This window comes from Hippoglossus hippoglossus, chromosome 15 (genome assembly GCF_009819705.1).
Source record: "Hippoglossus hippoglossus isolate fHipHip1 chromosome 15, fHipHip1.pri, whole genome shotgun sequence".
Classification (NCBI taxonomy): Eukaryota; Metazoa; Chordata; class Actinopteri; order Pleuronectiformes; family Pleuronectidae; genus Hippoglossus; species Hippoglossus hippoglossus.
Window position 1 is genome coordinate 8,265,107 of NC_047165.1, and position 25,959 is coordinate 8,291,065.

Genomic DNA, 25,959 nt, shown 5'->3' on the forward strand with positions numbered 1-25,959 from the left:
ATTCCCACCTAGTTGGACAACACTGGATTACTTAAATCCTTAAACGGCTGCCAGAAAACCTTCATCGTTATTCTGACCTCTGAAGTTCTCTCAGCGGACGCTTGAAGTGATTTTGCCGATAGTGTGAAACACACACAGCTTTCTTTGAAAACGCAGCCAATGTTTTCTCACATGTAATCGAGGCCGAGCCATCCAGGAGGCTGTAAATTTGTGTAACGTGGCCTTTTCCTCCCTCCCTCTCTCCAAATGTCTACATTTACCAGCCACAACTACAATGCTCCCTATTTATAGCACTTTTACCTCAGATATTAACTCTCTCCCCCGCTTAGCCTGCTACTTCCTGCCAAAGAGGAAACGTGTGTGTGTGTGTATGTGTGTGTTTGGTTTACTGACCTTTGGGAGCCAGACTGCTGCTGATAGCAACGGGATTTTGTGTTTCCAGCCTTTTGTGTCGGTTTAAAGAGGTGAGATGTGAACAGATGTCCGAACCTTTCACCAGATTTCTGTTTTCCATCCTCGGGAATTTGAGCCCATCGTTTTTGTCCCCTCAACCCTATTCTTTAAAAATCTAGAGACTAACTCTGAGCCAGAAGGAAAAGTAATTGCTAGTCCAGCTTTCCAGGCCAGGTGGCAGGGTGTCTGCATTTCAGGACCTTTGAAGGTGGGTTGTACGTTTTTTTGGTTGTGCGTTTGTGTGAACAAACAACACTTCAGGGTTGAGATGTCGGAGTTCACCTACCCTCAAGGCTATGATCGAAGGAAAAGCTGCAGCAGGCTGGAACATCCTGTTTTGAACGTAAACACTATTATGCAGTCGGTGCTTCCCCCCCCCCCCCCGGAGACCAATGATAATGACGACACAAGCGTTTGATGCAGTTTAAAGAGAGAGACCCCTGTAGACATAAAGTCTTACATTCTAAAAACAAAGGTGGCAGGTGCTTTTCCAAATTTCTGAAACAAACGCAGACATAAGAGAGACGCGATAGGAAATCCCAGGGAGGAACCAACTTGCCCGGCTGATGTGTCCGTCTGCCTCGCAGGTCTCCTCTGGTCACTGCTGGGTTAGAGGCCAGGGATATTCCACGACTAGATTTCCTGCTGTTGTGTTTGGAGCTGGTGAGCAACATCAGGGCATTACACAGATGTCTGGTCGACTTATCATATTCCTCAAGCTGTTGGTAGACACTGTGACACACTCATTTGCTCCAAAAACTCTCTGCAAGTTCAAAACAATGACGTCCAAGTGAGTGAGCTTGGTTCTGAAAGGTGAGGCAGGAAGTGAGTGTGGAGGAGAGAGCACGACTTCTAAAGACTCTGTGGAAACTTTCAAAGCTCATTCAGACTTTTGATCTGCAGAAAGTCAACTCCGTCAACTCTGAGCGCAAAGCACGTAACTTTCATTAATGATCACAAATCAAACCAGACGTCCGAGTGCAGGTTGTACATTTATTTCATGTCCATTCTGTCAGAAGAAAGTCCTTGTATTCTTGCTCCTTCACAAACAGCTCATAAAAAACACTTACTTAGAAAAATATACACTGATATTAGGACTGAAAACTTGAGATTCAGTGTTTAATTCAAATATACAATTTGCATATTAAGAAACTACAAAATCAGAAATGGTGGCTTCGATTGAGGCCAGTTTCTTGAAGACACAACCGGGAGAGCGAGCATCCGAAAGAAGGCACTGTTAATTTCTGTCTGTCAACTCCTCATAAAGCTTACCGAGGCTACATTCAGCGAAAGAAAAACAGATTTTCATGTGTGCACAAAAGACAAAGAGGAAGGTCAAGGGCAAGTCTGTGAGAAGACGCTTCTTAGACGCTGTTTTTCATACCTTGACACTCCCACTTTCTCCAAAAAAACAAACTCGAGCTAAATACCGAGGAGCCCAGCAACTGCTACAGTACTACAAAGCTACGGTTAGCTGACTGTGGAAAGGTCATCAGGTTGAAATGACAGGAGGGGCTAGGAAGTTTTCTTAAGACTAACCCTCACTTTCCCACTCCTGAGTTAAGCTGAATTCCCCTCAACAACAAAAAAAATCTAACAGTCACTGTTTTTTGGATTCAAACAGTAAGAATGTTCAAGGCAAATGTGTCATCAAGAAGCCACGTACTTATTCCTTTGTCATCTTTATCACTTTTCTAGACTTTCTGTCATCTTTCCCTTTAAAAAAAAACCCTCCTCCACTTCATTTCTCACAAACACGTCTTAAGAGCCATCTTTTGGTACATCGTGTATTTCCTGCAACAGTCCATACACACAGTCTTTTAAAACCTCCTGTAAAGTGTTCAGTTTCTTTCAATCTGGTCAAGATCCAGCTCTCCCCCAAGCTGGAAAATGTCCCTCTGCGTCATGCGATCACCCTTCCAGAGGGTGCGTTTGTCGGCCACAACACCGTCAGGAGAGCCGGGCCGCGAGTCCACGCTGCAGGCCGAATCACTGTCCAGCTCCTCGTAGGATGAATCCTCCTCTTCGTCATCTCCAGCCACTTCCTGGGGGGACTCCAGCCCTGGTACGCACGCAGTGATGAAGTCTGAATCTGGCTGGCTGGAGGTCTCAGTGGTGGGAAGTGGGAGGCTGGACTGGCGGCCGTTGGCGGCTGAGAACCCGGGGCAACTCAAGCTCTGAAAAGTCTGGAGATTCTGCACAGAGGAGACACAGAGAAAAAAAAAAGGGTCAAATGTTGGATTTAGCCCGTGTTCACTTTCTGGCTATAAAAGCAGGAGGGTTTGTCTGGGAGATGGGTGGTGTGTGGTGGGGGGGGTTCAAGCTCAGGTTTTCCCAGAATGTCAGTTTGAGATAGGGTTTCATTTCGGGCTGCCAAAAGCTGGCCTACTATATATGGCACGTGAACATGTAAACACACACAAGCCATCGAAGAACAAACACAGAAAATAAAACCTTCTGGGTTGTTTGGGAAAAACACACAAAACGCTGGGATGAGTTGCAAACCACAACGGTATCTTGTTTCCAACTGAGCCTGAGGCCTATTTATCATGGTGGAAGCCGCTGTGACACAAACACACCAGGCCTGAAAACACAGCCCTGTGTAGCCAAGCAGGACATTTCTTGTTAAAGTCATTGTTATTCACAGTTTGTCAAGATAAATTGTAATTCTGCACACGTGGTTGGGTTTTCACATTCACAGTTTGACCTTAAAAGAGCTTTAATTCACTAATAAGTTGTCTCCTGTTTCGCATTCATGCCCTGAATTCCTCTCCGCAACAAAGACGAGCAGCCATGCAGCGCAGCGAAGGGGTTAATGATCTCTGGAGTGCCCCAGCAGCAGATGTTGGAGGCATGGAGGTGAATAGAGATGAGGTTTCCACTATAGAGCCTGGGCTTACATGACGGACAACTCTAATGTTCCCTAGCATGTGTGAGGACATTGCTTTTCCTGTTACAATGAGGTGGGAGTCTCCCGGTTCTCGAGTCTCCGAATTTTCTTTTTTGTCTGAGTGAAGGGGTTCGCTCACTCGTCGCTGGATTTACTTTTCATGTTAGCTGCTCAAACACAGGTACTTCATCCGCACAACGCTCGAGGTGATCGTGTGAGGAGGGGGAGGCCTCAGCTGCAGTTACCCCACAGGAGTGGAAAAGGGGGATTTCTGAGGCCTCTCTTTCTCTATTATACCCCTGTATTACCCCACTACTAATTATCACAGCAGAGGAGACGAGAGGAAAAGAGGAGGGGAGGGGGCAGAGGCGGTTACTCCACAATATGCTTTCTATAAAATCTACTCAGGCTGACTGGGATTTGGATGGGTGTGGTGGTAGGTTGGGGGGAGCAGGGTAAGATTTCTGCTGTGTACCCAGCTCTGCCTGTGTGCTTTTTCCTTTCTTTCACTTGAGCGTACCCCCAACCAGATGGTATACATCCACTTGTACCACACACACACAAACACGCACAGACTCCTTGTGCTGTCATGTCTCACATAACCAAGAGTTGGGTTTTCTTGATCTGATCATTTAAAACACTTTAAAATCAGGAGCTTTTAAGAAGCACTTCAGTGATGTAATACTGCACTTCCAAAAAAAGTTGAGGGACTCACAATAAACTTAGACTTTTAGTCAGATTTGTAATGGCTACCAGGCAAAGGGGGACAAATCCAGTGGGCTGGTGCACCATCAAAGGTTTTTACAGGCCCTGTCAGCTTCTTTCTCAGCCTTATCTCTTTACTGAGTGAAGTAGGGTTGATAAGTTGTTTCTTTAACACTACTTATCAGATATATTGAAATCCTCTTCATGTTGCAAAAGCCGAAGCTGAAGCAGAGACGACAGCCAGAAGTTAGCAAGCGAGTCAGGGAAAAGTCGTATTCTAGCAGGAAGTGGGCGTTCATGTGTTTTGGGGGCGTAGCAAGACCATGATTTCTATTGTTTAGGAATTATTCATCAAAATCATAGAAAAACACTTTTGCACATGACTGATATTGTGGCCAATAATCATCCATTATTACCAACCACAAGCAACACAACCAGAACTCATCCTGTGATTATGTTATCTACAAGATGGGATCGAAAAGGCAGCTGCTCTGAGAGAGGCACAAGCCAAGAGGTTCTCCAAATGTCCTCCTGATAATTAGGGCGACCGATAAACAACATCCTGCTAACTGTTACGGCAAAAGTCCCACTGTGCACGGGACCAGAAACACATTCAGTATAAAGAGAGAAGTGTTAACAAAAAAACACTATAAGAGTCATGCAGGTTCTTTTCTATAGATTTATGTAGATTCAAAATAGTCTAGTGCAAACTGCTCTGAGGAGCCTCAACAGCTAACAGCTGTAACAAAACAAAAGAGAGGCCAGAGGTGCAGGCAAAGACTTGACAACCAGACGACATAGTTGCACACCTCAGTTATCTGTGTGTAGACGCCTGTGGGTGGGTTTGTTTGTGTCATTTCTCTGGAATTCACTGATCCATAGAAACAATGCATGGCCGATACGAGCAAAAATGCCTTGACGCAAGTTGAAAAAAAAGAGATAAATGCAGCATGACAACGTAGAACAGATCACAGGTAATAAGTGTGACCGACATTTGGGACAAGTCGAAGCATGTCTTTATGTACATGGCGAGCGCCACACCTCGAGACGCCCACCTAGGTGTTCCCACAAGCCCGCGGGGCTCGACGCTCAGCTATGATCACCATGTCTGCCATGCCAGGAATGGAGTGAGATGGAGGGAAAGGAGGGGATGAGCGGCACAGCGAGAAGTTGGGGCAGCGAGACGATATTAATAGAGAGGAGTGAGGAGTTTGTTTGCCAGTGTTCCTGCACAAATAACAGCCCTTTTCTTTTGCCCTGCCATTTTCGTCCTGAATTCACAGGCGCACACACTCACGATTTTAAGCACTCACTCAACACGCGGCCTTTTACCACCTCTTCTGCTAACACAGCTAAGCCTGTAATTCTTTCTTCAAAATATAAATTGATCCAAGTGAACTTGTCACGAAGACAACTCACGCTTGAATGAAACTGACCAGGTGGGCCGCACACGGGCCGTTTCCTCTATAGCAAAATGCGAGCGGTGTCAACAATCAATCCGTGGGCGACCGAGAATCAAGAGATAACGTTCCCAGTGTGACAGCTCGTCACAGACTCCCTTCATTGTTTTGTAGAGGGAAAAGGAAAGAGGGTGAGGGGGGGGGAAGCAGTGTAGTGTGCAGTGAATTGAAATACATGGCTGACAGGGAGCATATTCGAGGAATTTTGTGGGGTACTGCACGTAAATCCCTGCGGTAGTCGAGTTATAGCCTGATTAGCATGACATGCATGCACAGAATTCACACCCTCCTTCATTGGTGTGGTCAAAGGAATCCAGGGGCCAAATAACACCATGTTCCACTGACATACACACACACTGGGGTCTTGTTACGAGTGAACCCTCATAGTCCTTCACCACCGGAGCCTCCAGCACACGCAACACAACTGCATTTATTGTCCTGCAAATTAAGAAAATAAACATTTGACGCAGGGTAATTATAAAGTTTGCCCTGATGCATATTCACCAACTACTCTCGTTTCTCTTTCCCTGGACTTAAGACTGTGTTACTCATCCATGCACACATAAAATGGAGGAAGCATTAAAGGTGTGAGAGGGTGTAATAACTCCTAATTGACACCCCAAGGCAGGGCCGAGTTGGATGCCTTTCTAGAGAATTGTGATGAGACTCACCCACTTCTTGGGAGGGACCTACTGCTTAAAGAAGATCAAAGCTGCCCTAAGACAGCTTCAGCGTCAAATGCCAGAAACATGATCACACAATCCTTCCACAAAAAGAATCAACTTCCCTAAAGAGGAGGTATCATCGTATCGATTCTCATCCCTCAAGGTAACGCTCATCTTCAGTCCTCACTAGAACCGACACAAATTATAACCACCCCCTTGTTTCCACATCATCACTTCCTTTTCCAGATTGTTTGCCAGCTACGAGCTTTCCCTTTCCCTCGGCTCTCACTGAGACAAACCAACTCGTTAACCTAAGTCAACTATGTGACCCTGCAATGGGAGTTTGGGGTCATTTTATTTATTGTGACATAGTACGACCGTGCTTGAGTAGAATCCTGAGTGCACAAGATGCAGCATTTTACCTGCACTGGTTACAGACGCATAGACCAACATCAAGTTATCAAGAGTTATGAGGGAAGAGAAGGAGAAGCATGAGCGTTAATGTGTTAAAAATTAAAGCGTATTAGCTGCGTATGTCATGCAAGAGAGTGCATGCAATCATGTACAGGAAACAAAAACTGAGAAAAAAAACGACACGTGAAACGATGGATCTGCTGATCAGTCCCTGAGAACTGACACTAATTTCACAATCATCTGCTGACGTGTGCTCCTGCCTTAAAGCTCTGGTGCACCCAGAGGTAACATAAAACTTACTCCATGTGTGTGTATATGTGTGTGATCATCGTGCTTGATTTTCCCCTCTTAGCAGCTGGCATGACCAGAGGAAACATGCTCGCTAGGCTCCATTACCAAAGCCTTGTTGATCCAACCCTGGCTGGGTCCTGAGGGTGAAAGGCTCACAAATCTTTGTGAAAAGGAAGGGAGGGACGAGGGATGCGTCGATGGTTATTTCTAATACGAGTCAAACGAAAAGGACAATATTTCCTGAGCAGGGGGTTTGTTGAAGGAATGATTTAGCATATCATATGAATGATGTGAAGATATAAGTGCAGGGAAGCAGGGAGGTATCGGTATTAGTGGCTGCTCAACAGCATTCAAATAAATAATGAAACAGGATGTGATACAAGAATCAAATAAAGATTTTTCTGGGCTCCGTATAAACATCAGATCACTGCCAAACACAAAAAAACAGTACGTGTCATTAAAATACTTTTACGGTTCTATTCTTGGGTTGGGTTTGTCCGGTGTTCATTTATACTCTCTGGCTGTTCCTCTGCTTCCTCTGACCTCAAGTAAGAACAAACAAACTCTTGTTGTGGGGAAAGCAATCTGTGCATCCAAATATCCCCAGGATTAATCACCTTTGGTTGCTCTGACTGCAGAAGACAGGAGGCACGAGAGAGAGATGAAGTGGCACAGTGAGTGAAAGATGGAAATGCAGCATAGGAGTTGCAAATGAAAGGTGAGGGGGGTCGAACCTTTGGATAGACTGTTTACCTAGCGGAGTAAATGAGATGACCAAGTGGAGCCCGGCTTGCTTGAGTGTGGCGCTAGGCAGCGTGACCGAACATGAGGAATGCTTGTTTAGTAAGCGCCACTCCCTGAGCTGGAAGCAGGGAGGCCTGAGATCACTCAGCCCTGAAGCCTCGGACCAACAACCCAGAAACCTAAATCAGCTTGATTCAATCCAGCCCCTGATCAGACTCAAGGAGAGAAAGGCTCAGTTGCTTTTGAGGAGCTCTTGAACTTGGTCCTAGAACAAAAAGGTATTTGTCTGTGTGGTAAATGCATTTGGTCCAGGATTGAACCAAACGTAATAGAGCCCATTTGGCAGCAGGAAAGCTTAATTAGAAATAAGCTTATGCTGATTTATGTTTAATCAGTGAACACAAATGATCCTAAACTATGTAAAATGAATCAAATTATAATAAGACACATTCACATGAATTTGGGTATGTGAGCTTGTCAGTGTTCAACATTTCCAGCTAACCTGAGTCATCTTTGCCAGGTCCAGAGAGGGCCGCTGCTCCTGGGCATCTTCTGGTCTCCTGCGCTTCATACCGATCTTTTTGTCGTTGAGCACACACGGCTGGGACCGGCTCCGAGATAGAAACCCCGTGCCCCCAGCTCTCTGGCCGGCTCGCCTCCCCAGTTCTGGGGTGGAGTCTGTAGAGCTAGCCTCCGACGCCTCTTCCCTCTGAAGCTCTGGCAGGCTGATTTGTTCGTGGGACAGGGAGAGGGGCCTGAGGAAGTGGTGATGGCTGGAGTGGTGATGATGCGAGTAGGGGGAGGTGGGGGAAACTGGAGAGGCAGTGAACTGAGGGTGCAGAGGCAGTCGCTGGTTAAAGAATGGCAAGTCCAGGCCTCCATCTGAAGGCAAACTGAAGCTGGAGCTACGCTGAATGGTGGGGAAATGACCACCGGTGAAACCCCCTCCTCCTCGAACACTTCCCCCACTGTGGCACCTTCGTTTCTCCACCGCTGTCCACACTCGGGAGCCCTGGGGCCTCCAGGATGAGCGGAACCCACTGTACTCATCAGAGAACGACAGGGAGCGACACTGGCGTTTGCTCGGGGGTGCCACGGGAGCTTGGCTGGTGGCTGTAGTGGTGTAGTGTGCGATGGTGGACGTAGTGTGGCCGTGGGGGATGGCCAAAATGCCGTTGCCTATGCTGAGATCCCTTATCAGACTGGTGATTGCCGTGGCGCTGCCGGGCTCCTTGGCCCAGTGGCAGCTCCCCGGCTCAGGCATCACATCCCACAGGCTTTCCAGACTGGCACCAGCCTGGCAGGGAGCTCTCTGCTGGATGGCACAGCTTCGCCCCAGGTCCAGCCACCTATCTGCCTCTGAAACATTCAAAACATACATTCTCACTCTCATTGACCTCAATAGCAGTCCTTTCTCTCTTTGTAATCACTTGCATTACGGTAATTACAGCATAATGTGGTGTAGCTTAAAGGACGGCAGTGATATCTGGGAGGAATATAAAGTTCTTAACTGACACAAAAGGAACAAACAAACAGGAAACAAGCTTAAAGAGGGAACGGTTGCTGTAAGGACACGCTGTTTGGAAAAAGAGGGAGATTATTTTCTGCTAACTGCAGTGAGGAGGTATTTAACTACAGAGGAACTAAACATACACTTAAGGTCATTTAGGGTGGTTACACTCTGCTATGCACAAAAATCAACAAATGAGCTTTGGAGCATTTTAAAAAGATTATCATCAGTCATTTGTTGTAAGAGGAATGACAGGTTTAAGCTGCATGGTTCAAACCAGTTTACCTCATTTGTTACTGTGCAGGAAGTTGAAAAACTTAAACAAAATGGACTACAAGATGAAAAAAAGAATCACAGAGCATACGGATGAGCTTTGGAAAGCACCGTGCTTAGTGCCAGCTGTCTCACCATCCAGACTAGAGAGTCTATCACGCACTCGCGGGACATAATACACCTACAGTAAAGTGCCATAGTGGCCTGAGCTACTCAGCCAAGTGGTGAAGTTGTGAATCTATTGACGCTTTTTGGCAAACAGGGAACCTTGCCGGTCCAAATCCCATCCTTTCGGGATGCCTGTCTCTAAATCTGGCACGCTCTCGCTCAGACTGGTGGACGGAAATCATTGTTTTGGGCAGACAAACAATGCACGGGGGCTACAGTGACGACCGGACTGGAATGTTAGGAAAACAACTCGACAAAAGGGAGAAAGGGATGAACTTCAAAAGGCCACCCTTTGAAAGCAAGAGACAAAGTGCTGGTTGAACCAACAAGACATGCAAGACGATGTTAATGTCAACATCGAGAGTGGAAAAAGAAATCCACGCAAGTCCCGCTGACGTCACCGCGTCTCCCCCGAAAAGAAAGACAGACGACAGTGACTAGTATTTACAGTAGCGTGTCTTTTAACACAGGGGGTAATTACTGCAACGCTAACAGAGCCAAAGGGAAATTGTTGACATTGGCAACAGCATATTCAATTACTGTTCACTCCCATGAGAACGGTGTGCAATGTTGTGTGGAGGCAGGTGCACCCTGATCATGAGAGGGGGATGAGTGACAGACGGAGAAAAGGAGAAGTGACTGAAGCCAAGTGTGACAGAGGGGATAAACAATGAGTCTGTTAGAGTGAGGACCGCTGACCTTGGTGGTCCAATCTATCAGAAGGATGAGGCGGGGGCAATTTGTTATCCTGTTACATTTGTGCGAATCTAACAAAAACTCAGCCAGTTCACTGTCCAGACCTTAAGTGAGTGCAAGAGGGAGACAGGTGGAAACTTTATTTATAGGAAAACAGGAAGGGCAAACAGACTAATGGAGATAACTCACCCGTAGATCCACAGGAGAAGAGGGTGGTCCCTTTGCTCATGGTGCGGAGCTCGCTCTGTGGAGGACAGAGGGGTCGACAGTCAGGGAGATACGAAGTAAACCGACAATAAATGAGTAGATCAATACCAAATTCTGCAAGTTTATTATTACCCCGGTAGAGCTGAAAAATAATTAACCAGAGGTGGAGTTTAATTCTTGTAGTATAAAGGTGAGTCACTATTTATCCTACTAGGAAAATCCTCTTCACTACATCTCAGTGGGAAACATTACACTTTGAATTATTATAATTGACATATATATTACAGCTCGTGTATAATTACTAAGATTAAGATTTGAATAAATCAATAATGATGGGTATATTTTACCTGACGCTACAAATTATCCAACACAACCCAATAGTCCATGTCAATAGCTACAACTTTGAAATGCTAACTGAAGCTGCACTAATCTTTGCATTGACAATTGAACAAATGACTATGTACAACATGGGTGTAACGTAAAGCAATGAACCCACAGAAAAGTAGTTTTTTTCAGTATGTTTAAGAGTGTGTGCGCTAGCTGTATGCTAGCTGGTAACTATAGTGGAGCATTAAGCAGCTAAAGAGCAATAGGTATTTTCCTAAGGAGTGGTGGAGAAGAAAACTGAGCAAAAAGGAGAGTGGATGTTGGACTTTTGATTCTGATTTTGCTCCAATCTCGTTAAAGGTCAAAGGTGTTTCACTAAGTACGAATAACAGCGGACATTTAGGCTACAAATATGGAGTAAATGAAGCCGTTTTCAGTCAAATTTGAATGTCGGGGCTTACGGACACTTGGATGACAACACAGGAGCCGTACGGAAGCATTTTATGTTTGAAGAAGTGGTCACCATTTACTTGGATTTGGCTGCAATGTTGTTTACCCCTGAAACTCCAAAAGTGTTTTGTGGACTCGAACACTTCACCCACCCCTCCATCGACATGGTGGTGAGTAGAAAAGGAGTGAAGTTTCGTTTTTGGGTGAACTTTCCCTTTAAGCACATTTCTTCACTATTGCCACATAGTTCTTTGAAGCTTGTGGCAGACTCACAAAACTCATTGGCTCAAAACGTAGAGAAAGATTTCACATGATTGCTGGATTAAATAATTGTACACAGTAGAGAGCCTTATTAATAAATTTCACACCACACCGGTTTTATGAAGAACAAAGGTGATTCAGAGTATGAAACCGTTTTGTCCTCACACGCCTTTCTCAAATCAGACACCTATCCTTTCTCTGTTTCATTCTTACAACAGGGTGGTGTCTGCACAAAGTACAAAAGGAAAATGCCACAACACATTGCTCTGACTCACCTCGAGGGTTATTACCACAACAGGAAAATGAGATTTTCTAAAACAGATTCAGGCCTTTAAGCACGAGTGAAAAGATAAAATCAAACCAGATAATAATCTACGTAGCTCTTCTGTTGTGCTATCTGAGTAGAGTGGTGAATAATAACATGTAAATAATCCTCCTTATTTTATCTAGATTCTTAAACTGGGACTTGTCAGATCATTTAAAGTTACGTGTTGTAACACTTAGGGCAAAGGGTGAAATTAAGTGTTAGAGGAGCCTTGACATTTTTGGAAATATAAGGTGCATCTGTTTCATGTTGGTCCGGGGCAGAGATACAAGTCTCTGAAGGGGGGGATGAACAACATTCTTCTATAAGATATTCTCTCTGCAAATGTGTTCGGCTGGGAAATCAGGTTGAGTAATGGAAACTGTGGGGGCCATACCACCCTTTATGAATCACAGTGTTTTTATACCCAAACCATTCAGTGGCCCCTTTTACCCTTCATCTACATTTGATGCGTGTTTTTCCACTCCTCTAAACAATTTTATTTCTTGAATTTGTCAATCTTAACATCTTAATTGTTATTTCACTGCCACAATAACGACTTATCAGATTGTGGTCTGACACCGCTATTCGCATTGTGCAAGTGAATGTACATGGCGATCAGTGGCATCTGTAGCATGTGGTTATGCACTGATGTAATATAATCACCGGCCTATTCATTTCACCGACTGCTGCCTATCATATGAGACATTGTGCAGATCCTTGATCAGTGTAACAATAGTCAACAACAAACCGGATTGTTTTGTGTGAGACTCTAAAGGTTACGTTTCTCTCACCAGCCGTCTCTCGATGCTCTTGGACCTTACATCATTGACACCCTTCTTCTTTTCCAGTGTTTTGGACAAAATGATCACCATGGTAGCACGCAGCTCTGCTCCAATCCGTGTGGGTGAAGAAGAAGGCCGCGGGCAGCCATTTCAGACGAGGGTGGAGGGCAGATAGTGCATTTGGGCGAAACAGGCGACTGGTTGGTGACCTCCCATCTGCAGAGCAAACCTCAAGTGCTGAAGACGTAGTGGCAGACGTAGTGACACTTCAGCTGATCCCTGTGTTAAAAGGAGATTGGGTTTAAGAAAATTCATTTGAATACACACACTCAAAAACTTGTATGGTACATTTGCAGGACATTTTCCACCAAGATACAGATTTCATATACTTAAACATGATATTTCATTAATCTGCTGATGACAAAAAAGCGGTGCAAAGCTCATCCAAACCCTTTGACTTTCCATCATCCAGTTCTAGTCCAATGAGAAGAGATGCATGCAAACCATAGTTACTGTGCCACACTGTAACCAGACCAGATGAATGACGCATATAAATAATATAATCCACTTAATTAAAGGGCCCCCTCTACTGAAAAATGTGTTTTTATTCGACCTTTAGTTGAATGTTTTGAGTTTCACTGAGTTTGACATTCATTTGCTCTGTGGCCACTTTAAATCAGAGTGAAAGGCGTGCACATACAAGCAGGATATTTGTAACATTGCAACTAGTTTGGAAGCCAATCATGATTCCGTGTGTAACTTACTCAAGTATGATGTGGAAATAAGTAGAAATCCACTGAGTCTACGAGTAATACTGTTTAAATGAACCTGATTTGCATACTCACAGTTTCATGAGTCCTTAATGTGGGAAAATAATTATTTATAACAAGGTAACTGAACTACTTCATGAAAAAAAACATCTGACACACGTAATTATTCCAAGCAGACATTTTTATGTCTTATAACATGTCTGGAGGGGATCTTAAAATAAACCCAGGAAGTCTGTGAATTTAGATACAGTTTTAATTTCGTAGCTTTTAGTTAATGTGCTCAACTTTTTTTTTTTTAGGGGAAGTTTCAATCTTGAATCGTTTTGCACCGCTTTGCTATGGTTTCCTGGTTGAACGAAAAGTTTGCTCAGAGGAGTCGGAGGTGTTGCCCAATCAGCAGATATGTGTATCTAAACTTTGCCATATTAAAAAGGGAGTTCACACAATGGTTTCTAAAGTTTGTTATAAATGCGGCAGGTGATGCTTAATGTTCCCATCAGTTTAATTAATATGTTACAAGACATATTCGTCATAAGTACTTTATAATGAAGTCATTTAATATAATAAGCACGTATAAACCCATGTCATCTATGTCAGAGATTTCTTCCACCAGAATGCCAAGAATGGCCTTCTCAGCTGCCGTAGTTGCTCAGGGTATCAAACGCAAACCGGTTACATTTAAGGTGACGTTTTGCAACATGTTGTCCAGACTGAAAGCAGCCCAGCCTTTCAGAAATAAACAAGGCAAGTTATTATTATCCTACTATATTTGTTTTGTTGTACAAATTTGTGCAATGACAATAAAGCTTTATATGTTGTGGTGACACCCTGTATCAGAGTAGTAACATCATATACTATATCTATTTTAGCCCAAACTTTCTCATTATATCTACCCTCTGATACAATTCTTAACAAATATATATTTATTTTATTCTAAAAAGAATTGAAAAAATATACAAACTCCACATATTGAAAATATATAGGCCTGTATTTTCCTGAAACGTCTCTGGTCTGAATCTAGTCGGTGACTACAGTTGAGAAGTGCTGATTGATGTTTTTCCATTCGACGTTTATCACCCTGACACTTACAGTAACCCAACATCTCATATGCACGCCTATAAAGCTACTGTCTGTGTAAACAAAACACGCTGCCGTACGGGAAAATTGTTTCCGTATCCCCTGTAAATAATGGAACATTTTGCATGTGAACATGATCCGCAGCGTAAATGGGAACCTAGACGTGCTGTAACAGAAAGCCAAGTTTAGCTAATCCGGGAAAAGACACCACTCACATCACATGACTACAGATGTGGCGAGGAAACATGAATAGAAAAGGGAACATATTGTATACTGAATGGCGCTGCGGTTGCCTCATCCACTGCCTGCACCCGCAGATGGTAAAGCGCAGACAGTTGCTGCTGCAGTAAACACTAACTCCTGAGTGCTTGAAGGGAGTTATATGCAGGGCAGATGGTCCATATGCCTTCTTTCTTTTTTGGGACGAACTTGCCCCGTCATGCCTGCTCTGCTTAGCCGTCCTGATCCTCTACTTAATGCATGGGGAAGATCTCAGTAAATGATGGGCAGGTTCAGTTATGCTGTCTTTACCCTTATTGCGAGGGGTAAAGTAGGAATAACTGCAGTGACCTTGGAACTGAGCCTCTCTCCTTCATTAGCCAACCACCAAACACACTGACACATTGAATTAGAGAGTATAAGCATGGTTCATGTCCCCCAGTCGCCTGGTGGCTAATGACAGCTTTCCACTGTGGGGCAACACATGAGGCTAATGGATCTTCCAGGCCTACTATGCTACTCTGCTCGTTTAACATGTGGTTTCCTGTTAAATAAGGGTTGTTGCACTTATATAACACACTTCAGAGAGAGGGATGCAAGTGTGCGCTGGGTTATCTTGGAAAGTAAAAGGGGGGGCAAATAAAAACAAAGATGGAAGGGGAGGGGAGTCGTTTCACAGATTTGATAAAGCAGTTTTATAACCAGTCTAGTCATGTCTTGTTACTTCACTATGTCATCTGTATGCCTTCTCCTCTTCTCTCCAGCCCCATGACTACATGAGGACTATAAATGTTTCATGTAGGCCTGACTCAAACCAACTGCTAGCATATGACTCCCATTATCTCCATTTATCCCGGAGAGTCATTGGAGCACAACTGGGCCTCCGCAGGCGAGAGGGACTGGTGTTGGTGGTGGGAGTCAGAGGAGAAGGGAATGTTCTTCTTGATCAGTTTTGCAGATTACTTCCCTGATTAGGGTTGACACTGAGTAATGGGTGCGGCGATGTAACAGGGTTTGTGTGTGTGCGTGTCTGTGTGTGTGCGAGTTGAGGAGCATGACGGTTACTGCATGTGTAAAGGTTGTTACAGTTTTTGCCGTTTGACTGATTCAGTTAGGAAGTGTGACGTGTTCCGCCGTGGCTTAAGCTGCACCTCGACAGTGATAACAAGAGTGTGTATGTGGTGCGTCTATGTACATGCATGTCTGTGTATGCGAACCTGCACTTGTGTGTGCGTAGTGACTGGCAAGTGGGGTCATGGGAGAGGGCAGAGCGAGTGTGAATTCAGCCCTGGGTCCGTGCTTACTTAATGAACTGACTCCTCACGATGGGGAAACCAGAGCTTAATGGAGAGAGAACTGTGGCGCACTTGTGCAGGGCCTCGTCTGATCAGATAAGATTTGCACTGCTTAAAGTGAATCTTGCCTAACCTACATCTCGCTGTATGAAAAACCTTTATTGTCTGAGTGCGACTGAATGCTCTGCTTCTGCCTTCAGCTTAATTCAGTTACATGAACTTTGACATTTTCAAGAGAGCTGCTGTGGTTTTCGAGTTTGAAAATCAGCAGTGCACATCAATGAAAGCACAGCAAGTACAGAGCAGTAGTAAAATAGTCGTCATTCTTCTTGCAACTAGGAGAGCACTCAGTAGAGTGCATACCCCCGGCCAAGGCCCACCAAATTACACCGATATATACACTCCCTAAAATATGCCTGATTTCTTTCATCTACATTCATTGGTGAAATCATCCAAAAAATGCCCTATCTCTCAATATTAAAGAGGGGGATAAAGAATTTCTGCATCTGCCCCTTCTGATCTGGATCCACACCAAAATTTTCATGGGTTTGTTCCTGATCCATACCACATACTTCTGCCAACTGTCATGGAAACCTGTCCAGTTGTTTTTTTTGTAATGCTGCCAACTAACAGACAAACATCGATGAAAACAACCCCCTTGGCGGAAGTAACAATGCCCATCCCAAGCAAATGTCTAGTGAGCCTTCCCAAACAAGATGGAGCGATAGCTTTTGCAATGTTATGTCAAATCTGTTCTCTGTAATTGTGCGATAAGTCATAAAACTCTTGATTAGCACTAAAACGGAAGGAAAGCTTCGTCATCAAGAGGAAAGCGAGCTATTGTTTGGGCTAACACATCATTGTAGGTTTGTGTAACTAGACCTGACCCCCATAGTGGACTAAAAATCTAATGGTAATTTTGGTCAGATTTGTGTACGCTGGGGTGCAGACAGCAGCTCTTGGTTCACAATAGCCAATGACTCAGGAGGGCACTAGAAAGGGCAGCTAAGATAATATGGCTCTTTGCCCAGACTGTGATTTGTACAGGCAGATGAATAGAAGCCTATTTGGGGCCCCCTAAAGCTCTGTGACGGGGTGTTTGGTGTCCATCACCAATTGGCTCTGGTTGCTGCATACTTGTGCAGAGCGCGTCTGGTGTCAAGACTTTGATCGGTGGCTGCAGCTGAAAGAAAGCAACTCATTTCATACTAATGACATGATGGAGGAGCAAACAAACAAAATACTGCATAGGTGACACAGGTGGAAACTTCAGATACTTATGTGGAAATTGTTAAATGTCATTTTTTTTCTGGTCAGTCTGGCATTGCCCTAACAGTTTATGGTGCACGAAGCTGGACGTTGAGATCAGTAGTTTACACAGCCATGAGAAACAAAAGTTAAAACATCAAAAGGAAACGTTTTGCGCACGCAGGAGGTGGTGAATAGAAGTAAGAGCCACTCTTTTGTAAACGTCTGCGGTGTGGATTGTTAATTCAGGGTGAACAGACAGCCACCTCTCTTTCATATAATGCGACCGAGGTCGTAAAAATGGTCCTAGGGAGGTCAAGACATACCACTGAATCCACTGGCCATCACCTTAGTACCCACTGGCAGGGGAACACTGGCCAAAAACAACACACCATCCCACCACTAGATCTTCAGAAGTGCATGAACAATGAAGCGCTCATTCAGTCATTGTCTTTGTCAGTCGTCAGGTTCTGGCCTCCTCCTGCGGATTCCCCCAAACGTTTCTCTAACAACAGGGACCATCAACCTTTACATAAACACAGGCCGCACTTAAAGCGAGCAACTTAAAAAGATCATTTACTTTATTTCAAACTGTCACCCTTAACAACACCTCTGCAATGAATATAGAGGCAGGAATCATAACTCAGAGAACTTCTGGAGCCTTTTCTCAAGAGGCAGCCTGACAGTCCAGTCTAGGCTGAAGTTCCTCTCATTGCTTAGCTGGTATGAAGACACTCGAGCATAACACCCATATGAGAGCGCACTTCCCTTTGCAGTGTATGGGTGCCGCTTCCCTTGTGGTCACATGCTGCTGCTGAACTGGGTGTGGGACGTACAGATTTTATTACCAAATACATATACCTCCTCATTGACCCTCCCAGCTTAAATACAAAAGAGGGGAACACCCTATACACTAGTGGAACAAACATCACACCATCATTTTACATTGACATTTACAGTAAGAAAGCTGCATCGTAAAGTAAATGGGTCATTGGTTCACCCCCACTGTGTTTACTTATGTGATAGCTTTACGATATGGTTCAATTAACATATCTGCATTTATATATTTACTACCAGAGAGTAGTGAGTAATTTAAGGTAGAACATATAAGTTAACATCATTTAGGTACTTCACCATTAATGCATTAAAGCATCAGTGTTGCAGGATTTTTCAGATATCTCTGGAGTCCAGTTTCTCTCTGACATAAAACAGTTGCTAAGAAGTACACCGTTTCAAGAATCTAATAATAAAGGTAGCCATAGCAACCAAGCACAAAACATGGGATAACAGTGACAACTGTTGATAAAATTATATTTACAGGAAACTGGGCTGTTGAACGTGGCCAGATAACCCAGCTGCAGCGAGGTGACCACCCCTGCATCTCAGACTTGCAGTTGTTAGCAAGAGTCATGAGAAGCTTGACAGGCGTAGCATCAGGTGTTTCAGTTTGAGTAAAAGAACCTATGGGGCCTCTTGCCCCCAGGAGTGACCCTCGCATGCCAAGGCTCTCCATACACATCAGGTACCCCTCTAATTACACTAAACCCCCTCCCTCCATCAATCCTTGCCTTTCCGCTAGTGGTTTCTTCCATTATCCATGAGTGCCTGTTCTGTTCTGTGCACACTAACCAGAGGCCTAATCCATCAGGGATGCATTACATGGGAGCCCCCAGCGCTGCTAGCAATCCCTTGCGATTGCTCAGCTAAATGAGGGAGACCACGCCGCTCCTACGCTGTGTAAGCAGGTGATGCTATATAGTTATCACTACCAATCAACCAATGAAGTGACATTAACGCCATTACATAATACCAAGCTCAAGTTATGGAGTTGCATATGGGTGAGTTGAGGGAGAGTGCGTGTACGGGTGGAAGAATGAGCGGCATTCCTTTGGTCCATTCATTCATTCATTCATGCTCCGCTCATCATATGGACTCTCTGACTGCTGTGTGGTGTGTAGCAGGGTGCAGAGCAGCGCCACGCATCAAATCAAAATTTGCGAGTCCGCTGAAGGTGTGTCATTGACGAGCTAGCAATGAAAAAACGGTTAAAAATAGTGCAGAATGACAAGTTTTTGAGTTCTCAATTTGCAGAGCTGAACAGGAAGAGTGACTATGAGCCCCCCCCCCCACCCCCACATGTCACATTTACAGCTGTTTTACTTGTGGGAATAATTTAACTTTATCAAATAATCTAATTGTGGGCCGAATGTGTGATTTTCTCATCATACAGTTTCTCATGAAAACCAAACTACTGTGGGATTCAACTGTTACACCACCGCTGTGTTATGATTTGTACCATATGCTGGGGAAAAGGAGAACAGACATAGGATCCATCTTTTACTTTTACCACAGTCTAAGTTGGACTGGAAGTTGAAATTTGCTCACTAACACACACAGACTAAAAATTGCCAAAAACATTTCTTTTGCAAAACTTGTATTAGATCTCTACCTGGGCCACTGAGCCAGGAAGCTAATTGGTTGCTAATAGTGTCGCCTGCTGGTGTTCAGTCTGGTCTGAGATTTGAAATAACCTGCAGGTGTATGTAAAACATGATTACAGTACCAATTAGCATATAGCATAGAACAGCCAGGAGTTGTAACATATTTCATAATATTAATTGGTCTACTTTGTGCAGGCAGGATGGTCAGGACACACTGGTTCGTTTTCTAAGCCTGGGCTTGCACAAAGAACCAGTTTTGTAGGATCTAGTACATTAAGCGTCAGGTTTGTATGAGGTACATATTTTGTGTTTAACTGTAAAAGTCCTATATCTTGGAGGGAAAGGTCCGTAAAAACTGTTCTAAAAATACATGAAATTAGGCCGCCTGTGCCAAATGCTTTCATTTCTCTTTTTTGTACGGGACGCAACAGGGGGTAGGGGGTGTAGCTGGTTCACCAGACGAGTGGACCCAACCACATTGTTCAGACAGGAGCTACGCAATGGCTGACAGCTTAAGTGGAAACTATACAGCAACTGCTAAATAAAATAAATGGAAGAGTGCCAACCACTGTCATTCATAACTGAGGTGTTGAGATGACACAAGGCAGCAAAACACAAAACATTATCTGGAATATTTACACACACACACACACACACACACACACACACACACACACACACACACACACACACACACACACACACACACACACACACACACACACACACACACACACACACACACACACACACACACACACACACCTTTTACAACAACATTTTCTGCCACCAGACAAACACACTCTGCATAACAAATCTATGCAAATGAAGCGTCTCATATTTCAGACCGAGATATAAAAGACCCCGAGGCTACAGAATCACTGATTTGAGAATCGAGAAGCTACGAAAACCAACAAACACGAAAAACTCCCGATGATTCCTAACTCTCACCCAACAGAAACACAGTGGGACGTGTTGATGGGAGCATTCCCATTGCATCCCAGAATGCCTTTCATCTCTAAGTAGAGCCTGGTGCCTGTGTTTTGGGGGGTTGGGGGAGTGCTTCTCTGGTGTATGTGAGAAAGCCTCTTTTCTTTTCAGCTTCAGGTCTTTGGCTCTGTGGGAGTCAAGACGCCAGACTTACAAATCTATCATGTTAATGGGGAAGGAATATACAAAATGAGGAATATGAGCACTGAAGCCAATATGCTGTGAAATAACCAAGGTAGTGTTTTTTAACTCCCTGAAGCAGAGTGGAGAGAGTGTGTTTGAGGCAGCAGCAGCAGTTGTGACTGCAGGTCACACAGCAGAAAGGGAAGCTTCTGAAGTGAATAGAGAGTAGCATGGCTAACAATCCCTTTTCTGATAGCTTTGCATAACGCCTCGGGCCAGAGGAGCAGAGAGAGAGAGAACGAGAGCCACGGTATTAGAGGAAGAGAAAGACAAACAACAGGAAAAAAAAATTAGACTGAAACACACAGTGGGGAAAAACACAGATGCTGACAGAGGGAGGAAAAGTGGCAGTGTGTGCGTCAGTGCACAGTCTGAGCGTGAGTTGTACACACAGACGGAGAATGGCCCAGCAGCTCAGCGCACAGGGGCACACAGCTGCCCACGGACAGAATAGAGCTCTAATAGGGCCTTTCGCCTGCAACACAAAGACGCTGCAAATGTACGCGTCTTAAGCACACACTGGAGCGCAGAGTGATCCCCCTTTAAAAACCCACCCGCCTTGATAGCGTCCGTAAATTATGTCTATGGTACGTCCCAAACAAGTGGGAGCAGGCTAACAATGCCAAGGCTGTTGTCAAGTACGACTGCAGTGCAAGTGCATCAAGTTGTGTTTCACTGAAAACTACCAAACAAAAGAAAAAAGGGATTTTTAGCAACTGTTGCTCGCTTCTTCCTGAGGAGTCAGATCATGGGCTGAGTGTCAAACCTCTTTTAAAGGCCAAACATTTCCATAACACAGTATTAAAACACTACCATTCAATGATTGATTTTTCCTTTATCAGTAAAGCAATCAGTCATTTACAGATTTAAATCACCTTTATTTAAAGCTCTTTATGATAGTATTAGACAATATGCATAATGAAAGCTCAGCTCAAGTAAAGTTTCAAAACCAAAAGTTTGTTTTGGTACAGCTAAAGAAACTTGGTACTGGTTTACAAAATCAACCCAAGCAGTCAACAGCACATTTTGCAGGCTCACATGATAGAATCTGATAGTTAAACATGCCTGTTCACACCGAGCTGTGACATTCCAGCCCTGGTTTATTTTGGAAATCAAAGCAAGGCATATAGTCATCATCATAATCTTCCCCAAAACTGGGGAGGCAGATTGAAAATGCTCACAGCAGGTTTCCTCTGAGCCTAACCAGTATTTGTGAGGCAGCCTCATCAACATCCCCTTTGTAATTAGACACTCGAGCTGACATGTACTGAAATCTCTCTGCTTCCCCTCCCGACTGCAGCTACACTTTGCATTTGTGAGAGTGATTTCTCAGCAGGATTCTTCAGACGACTACTGACATTTCCTGTTTAGTTAACCAAACCAGCCTCCCCCTGCGAGTCAAGGGCGGCCACTGCTACGGTGGCAGCACGAAACATTTGCAGGTATTTTCAATTAGGGTGCCCTGGTGCCAAACCAGTTCTCCGTGGCACTGTGTTTATGGTGTCCACAAAGATCAACCGACTACGGTGCAATGGTAGAAAGGGCAAAACATAAGCACCAACAGTTACCTTCTAACCATAACCCCCAAAAGACATGCAACTACAGTGATAAATAGGCCTCTGTGCTCCATTTTCAGCATAATTGGCTTTCATTTTGAACCAAGTGGGCCATAAAGTAGTTGAGGAATGAGAATGAACCCTGCCCCTTTGATTGGGACACATAGCCACTGATACACCCACAAATGACTAGATATAAATAAAAGGAGAATAGACGTTCTTCATTTGACAATAAAACACTTTCAGGCTTTGGGTGTGCAGACTCTTCTCTATATACCTGGATGTGATGAGTTCACATTACAGATGCTCTTATCAGCTCTTATCAATGGGGGCAAGCTCAGTTTCATTATTGCGTCGTAACATAAATTCAGTGCATGTTATCCTCTCTGGCGTTGTCATGACAGTGACCAATAACAGTGCAGGTTACTTTGAGTGGACTCTTAAGAGTGCGGACTTATTTGGCTGTATTGCTTGGGCAACAGAAACGAAATTGAGGAAGAACGAACGTGGCTCGTGACTTTTTCAGGGATAGAAAGAAATGCTCATAAACACACTTTTATTGCTGATCACCGTTTAAAAGAGGAAATAAAGTCACAAATGAGAGGTGGAGGTTGTGGAGAGATCCACACAACCAGGCCTCAAAAGCACTGGATGTGACAATATCAGTCACAACAAGATCAATAATTATCGCAACAGATGTCAGACTGTTTCATTATTTCAAGTTAAAAGACAGATTTTTGCTCCTGAGTGAAGGTTGTGGTTTTTCTATGCGAGGAGAGAATGACAAACACTTGCCACACTTACACAATCACGTGTTTTACCTCTTTGCACAATTCATAAGCATCACATGAACTTATATTAAACTTCACTCATTGATTATTATTGCTTCATTTTCAAGAGTGACCCCCCCTCCCGGAGACTTGTGGTGTGGAGCTGTGTGTCCACTCTGCCTCCTCCACCTACAGGTAGTGTGTAGTGAGCTTTTATTAGCACGCCTGATAGATGGAGGGGAGTTTGCTGGCCCACACTGAGGCTTGTGTGCACCCCCCCTCTAAAAGCAGGTTATGGTGAACCAATAGTGTAACTGTGCAGCAACAGGTTGGTCTGACGGCTGAGCAGCACTTTAATCCTCTCATATTCAGACATGTTAACTCCACACAAAACAGCTGATCAGGTCCAAGACAGGTTGCAAATCACAAAGCTGGAGTTTATATTTAACAGAATCCTCTGCGAAGAGTGCAACATGAAGCTGAGCCTAATCTGGTGTAAAGGCAGGTTGACATGTACAATGCAATCAATGGAGTGATGGAAGGACAGAGGGGGGGAAAGGCAGCACGAGCAGACAAAGTAAACTCCACATGAGTGCAGCAGGAGGAGGAGGAGGAGGAGGAGGAAGGAGAATGATGTCTGAACACAGCTCTGAAGTAGGATCTGAGCTACTACCTGGCCAGCAGAGGCTCCCTCGAAGTTAAGTCATCTTCACCACGGACAAAGCAGGTGAGGCCATTTGTAAAAGGGATAAAAGGAATAAAAATAAAAGTCAAAGTAAAAGATGTCGGAGGCTTCTGTCAGAGTGTCCAGCTCCGGACTGTGAGCAGCTGAGAGCAGCTGAGAGCTCACTGACTTTCTGCTCCTGCATCGATTGTAACCATATCCGCGTCCGGGCGAACCACGTCAGCCGGGGCCAGGGGTTCCGCTCCGGGAGGAAACTGACCCAGAAGCAGGTTGACTCACCAACTACAACACCAATTTTAAATCGAATTGAATCCCACTGTTTTAACTATCGATGTAAAACAACAAACAAAAGCTCAGTGTGTGATTTACACCCAGCGCGAAGTTTTGTGTTCCGACTTTCACACCCCTTCAGAGTTGGTACGTTCCGCCGTGGTCCTCCCTCCAGGCATTTACGATACTCGTGCTCCTTTTTTATTTTATTATAATTGTTATGCATTTTATTGATGTTAATGGTGCAAATAGCTGCAGCTTCGTCTGAGGGAAAGACTGTGGTGAAGTTATTGTTATAAAGTTGAATATTCCACATTCATCCTCATTAAATTCCAGTTTGAATGGGATATAACTTTGTTTTTACTAGCTTCCACATCATGTGACCCACTGACTCCAAATCATATCAGATGTTATTGCCACCCTAGACAAATAGGACATACCCCTTGTATTGTATTTTAGTATGTTCTCTATTGTTCATGAATATTCATATTTAAAGTAATATCTTCCTCAATAGCTTTCATGTCATGTGACTTACTGACTCTGAATCAAATCAGATATTATTATTACACTGGATAAACAGGACACACCTCCCTTTACTAGATTTCAGTGCTTCTGATATTTATGTGAATATTCATATTTTACCCAAAACTTCTTAGGTGACTCGCCCACTGACTCCAAATCATACAAGATGTGATTAATGCCCGAGGTAAATAAAACACACCACTTTTTTTGTTGTATTCTATTATCCATCTATTTTGTAAGTATATTAAAAAGTAAATTTCTTACATTTTTCATGTGACCAACTGACTGCAAACCAATGCTGAATTGTATGATTTCCATAGCTTATTAGGACACACCTCAAGTCATTGTATTTTAGTGCCTCTATTTTATATATTTTTTAAGTTTTTTTCAATTGCTTCTGTGTCAGTGGAAAAGCTGGATTTACACTAGCAACAAACAAGTTGCCACTATTGAATGTCACTTCCTCATTTCCTGCTCTGTTTACTTTAAATCAGTGACCCAGTTGACAAAAATGTATGGGCATATTTATTGTGTTGTACATGTAGAAACGTTACTGAAAAGCTAGGAAATGCTTGGAAAGAGTAAAAGTCTTTCCCAAACCCACATTGGCTCTGCTGCCATGGAAAACTCCACTGCTACACGGTGGAGTAATCCAACCAATCCACCAAAATCCTATTAGGAGACCTTCAAACAAGTTTCCAGGGAGATGGAGTGAAAGAAAACACATAAATATTTGCAGTATCACACTCAAGAGGTTCAAATGAAAGTGCGGTAGTCATGCTGGTAGGGCAGCCAGTGGGCTATGGCATCGAGTCTAAAACCATAGGTTAACATTATGAGTGGAATAAAAGTGCAGCTTCTATAACATGTGCCAACCCCTGAAAGTCAAAGTGCTGACAGTAGTAAATGTTCTGTACAGGCTCAGTTCAACTCGGGAAGGTGCAGAGTAAAAGTTTTATTTTTTCTTTGCGGTGGACGGTAATAAAACTCTTTTAAAGATGACATTAAGAAGTGGATCCAACCTCCCTCTTCGCTGAAGAGAAGCCAGTTTGACTTCCTGAATGAGTCTACACATCCTGTAAATCCACGTATTCACATTAACAGACGATGTCACCATCCAACACAGTGTCACCAGAACATTACTCAGACGTTGCACATCAACATCCGCAGGACTTTGTAAGCATAAATATCACGTATTCCGCAACTTCTTTGAAATACAATATTTTTCTGAGTAATTTGTTTTGAATATTGCAGGATCCATTATTAGAAAAGATGAGTCATAGAAAAACTGACCAAAAAAGTGTGGTGTAGTCCTTATCTTAGCAACAGC

General features: G+C 43.9%; 1 protein-coding gene across 1 annotated transcript; it reads right to left on the reverse strand.

Annotated features, from left to right (window-relative positions):
* Positions 1–1,428: 1,428 nt before the first annotated feature.
* On the reverse strand, positions 1,429–24,015 carry LOC117775549 (protein FAM53B-like). Its single transcript, XM_034608834.1, has 5 exons — positions 23,826–24,015; positions 12,613–12,882; positions 10,459–10,513; positions 8,125–8,981; positions 1,429–2,648 (listed from the first exon to the last, which is right to left on the reverse strand). The coding sequence occupies exons 2-5, from the start codon at positions 12,691–12,693 to the stop codon at positions 2,295–2,297; spliced, it is 1,347 nt and encodes a 448-aa protein (XP_034464725.1). The 5' UTR covers positions 12,694–12,882; positions 23,826–24,015; the 3' UTR covers positions 1,429–2,294.
* Between the last annotated feature and the right edge of the window lie 1,944 nt (positions 24,016–25,959).

Excerpts from the sequence above, each read along its gene's own strand:
- LOC117775549 (XM_034608834.1), bottom strand. The coding sequence starts at position 12,693 with ATGGTGATCATTTTGTCCAAAACACTGGAAAAGAAGAAGGGTGTCAAT. Across the intron at positions 8,982-10,458 it reads CTTCTCCTGTGGATCTACGG|AGGCAGATAGGTGGCTGGAC; the intron begins GTGAGTTATCTC and ends TGAATGTTTCAG. Across the intron at positions 2,649-8,124 it reads ACCTGGCAAAGATGACTCAG|AATCTCCAGACTTTTCAGAG; the intron begins GTTAGCTGGAAA and ends TCCTCTGTGCAG.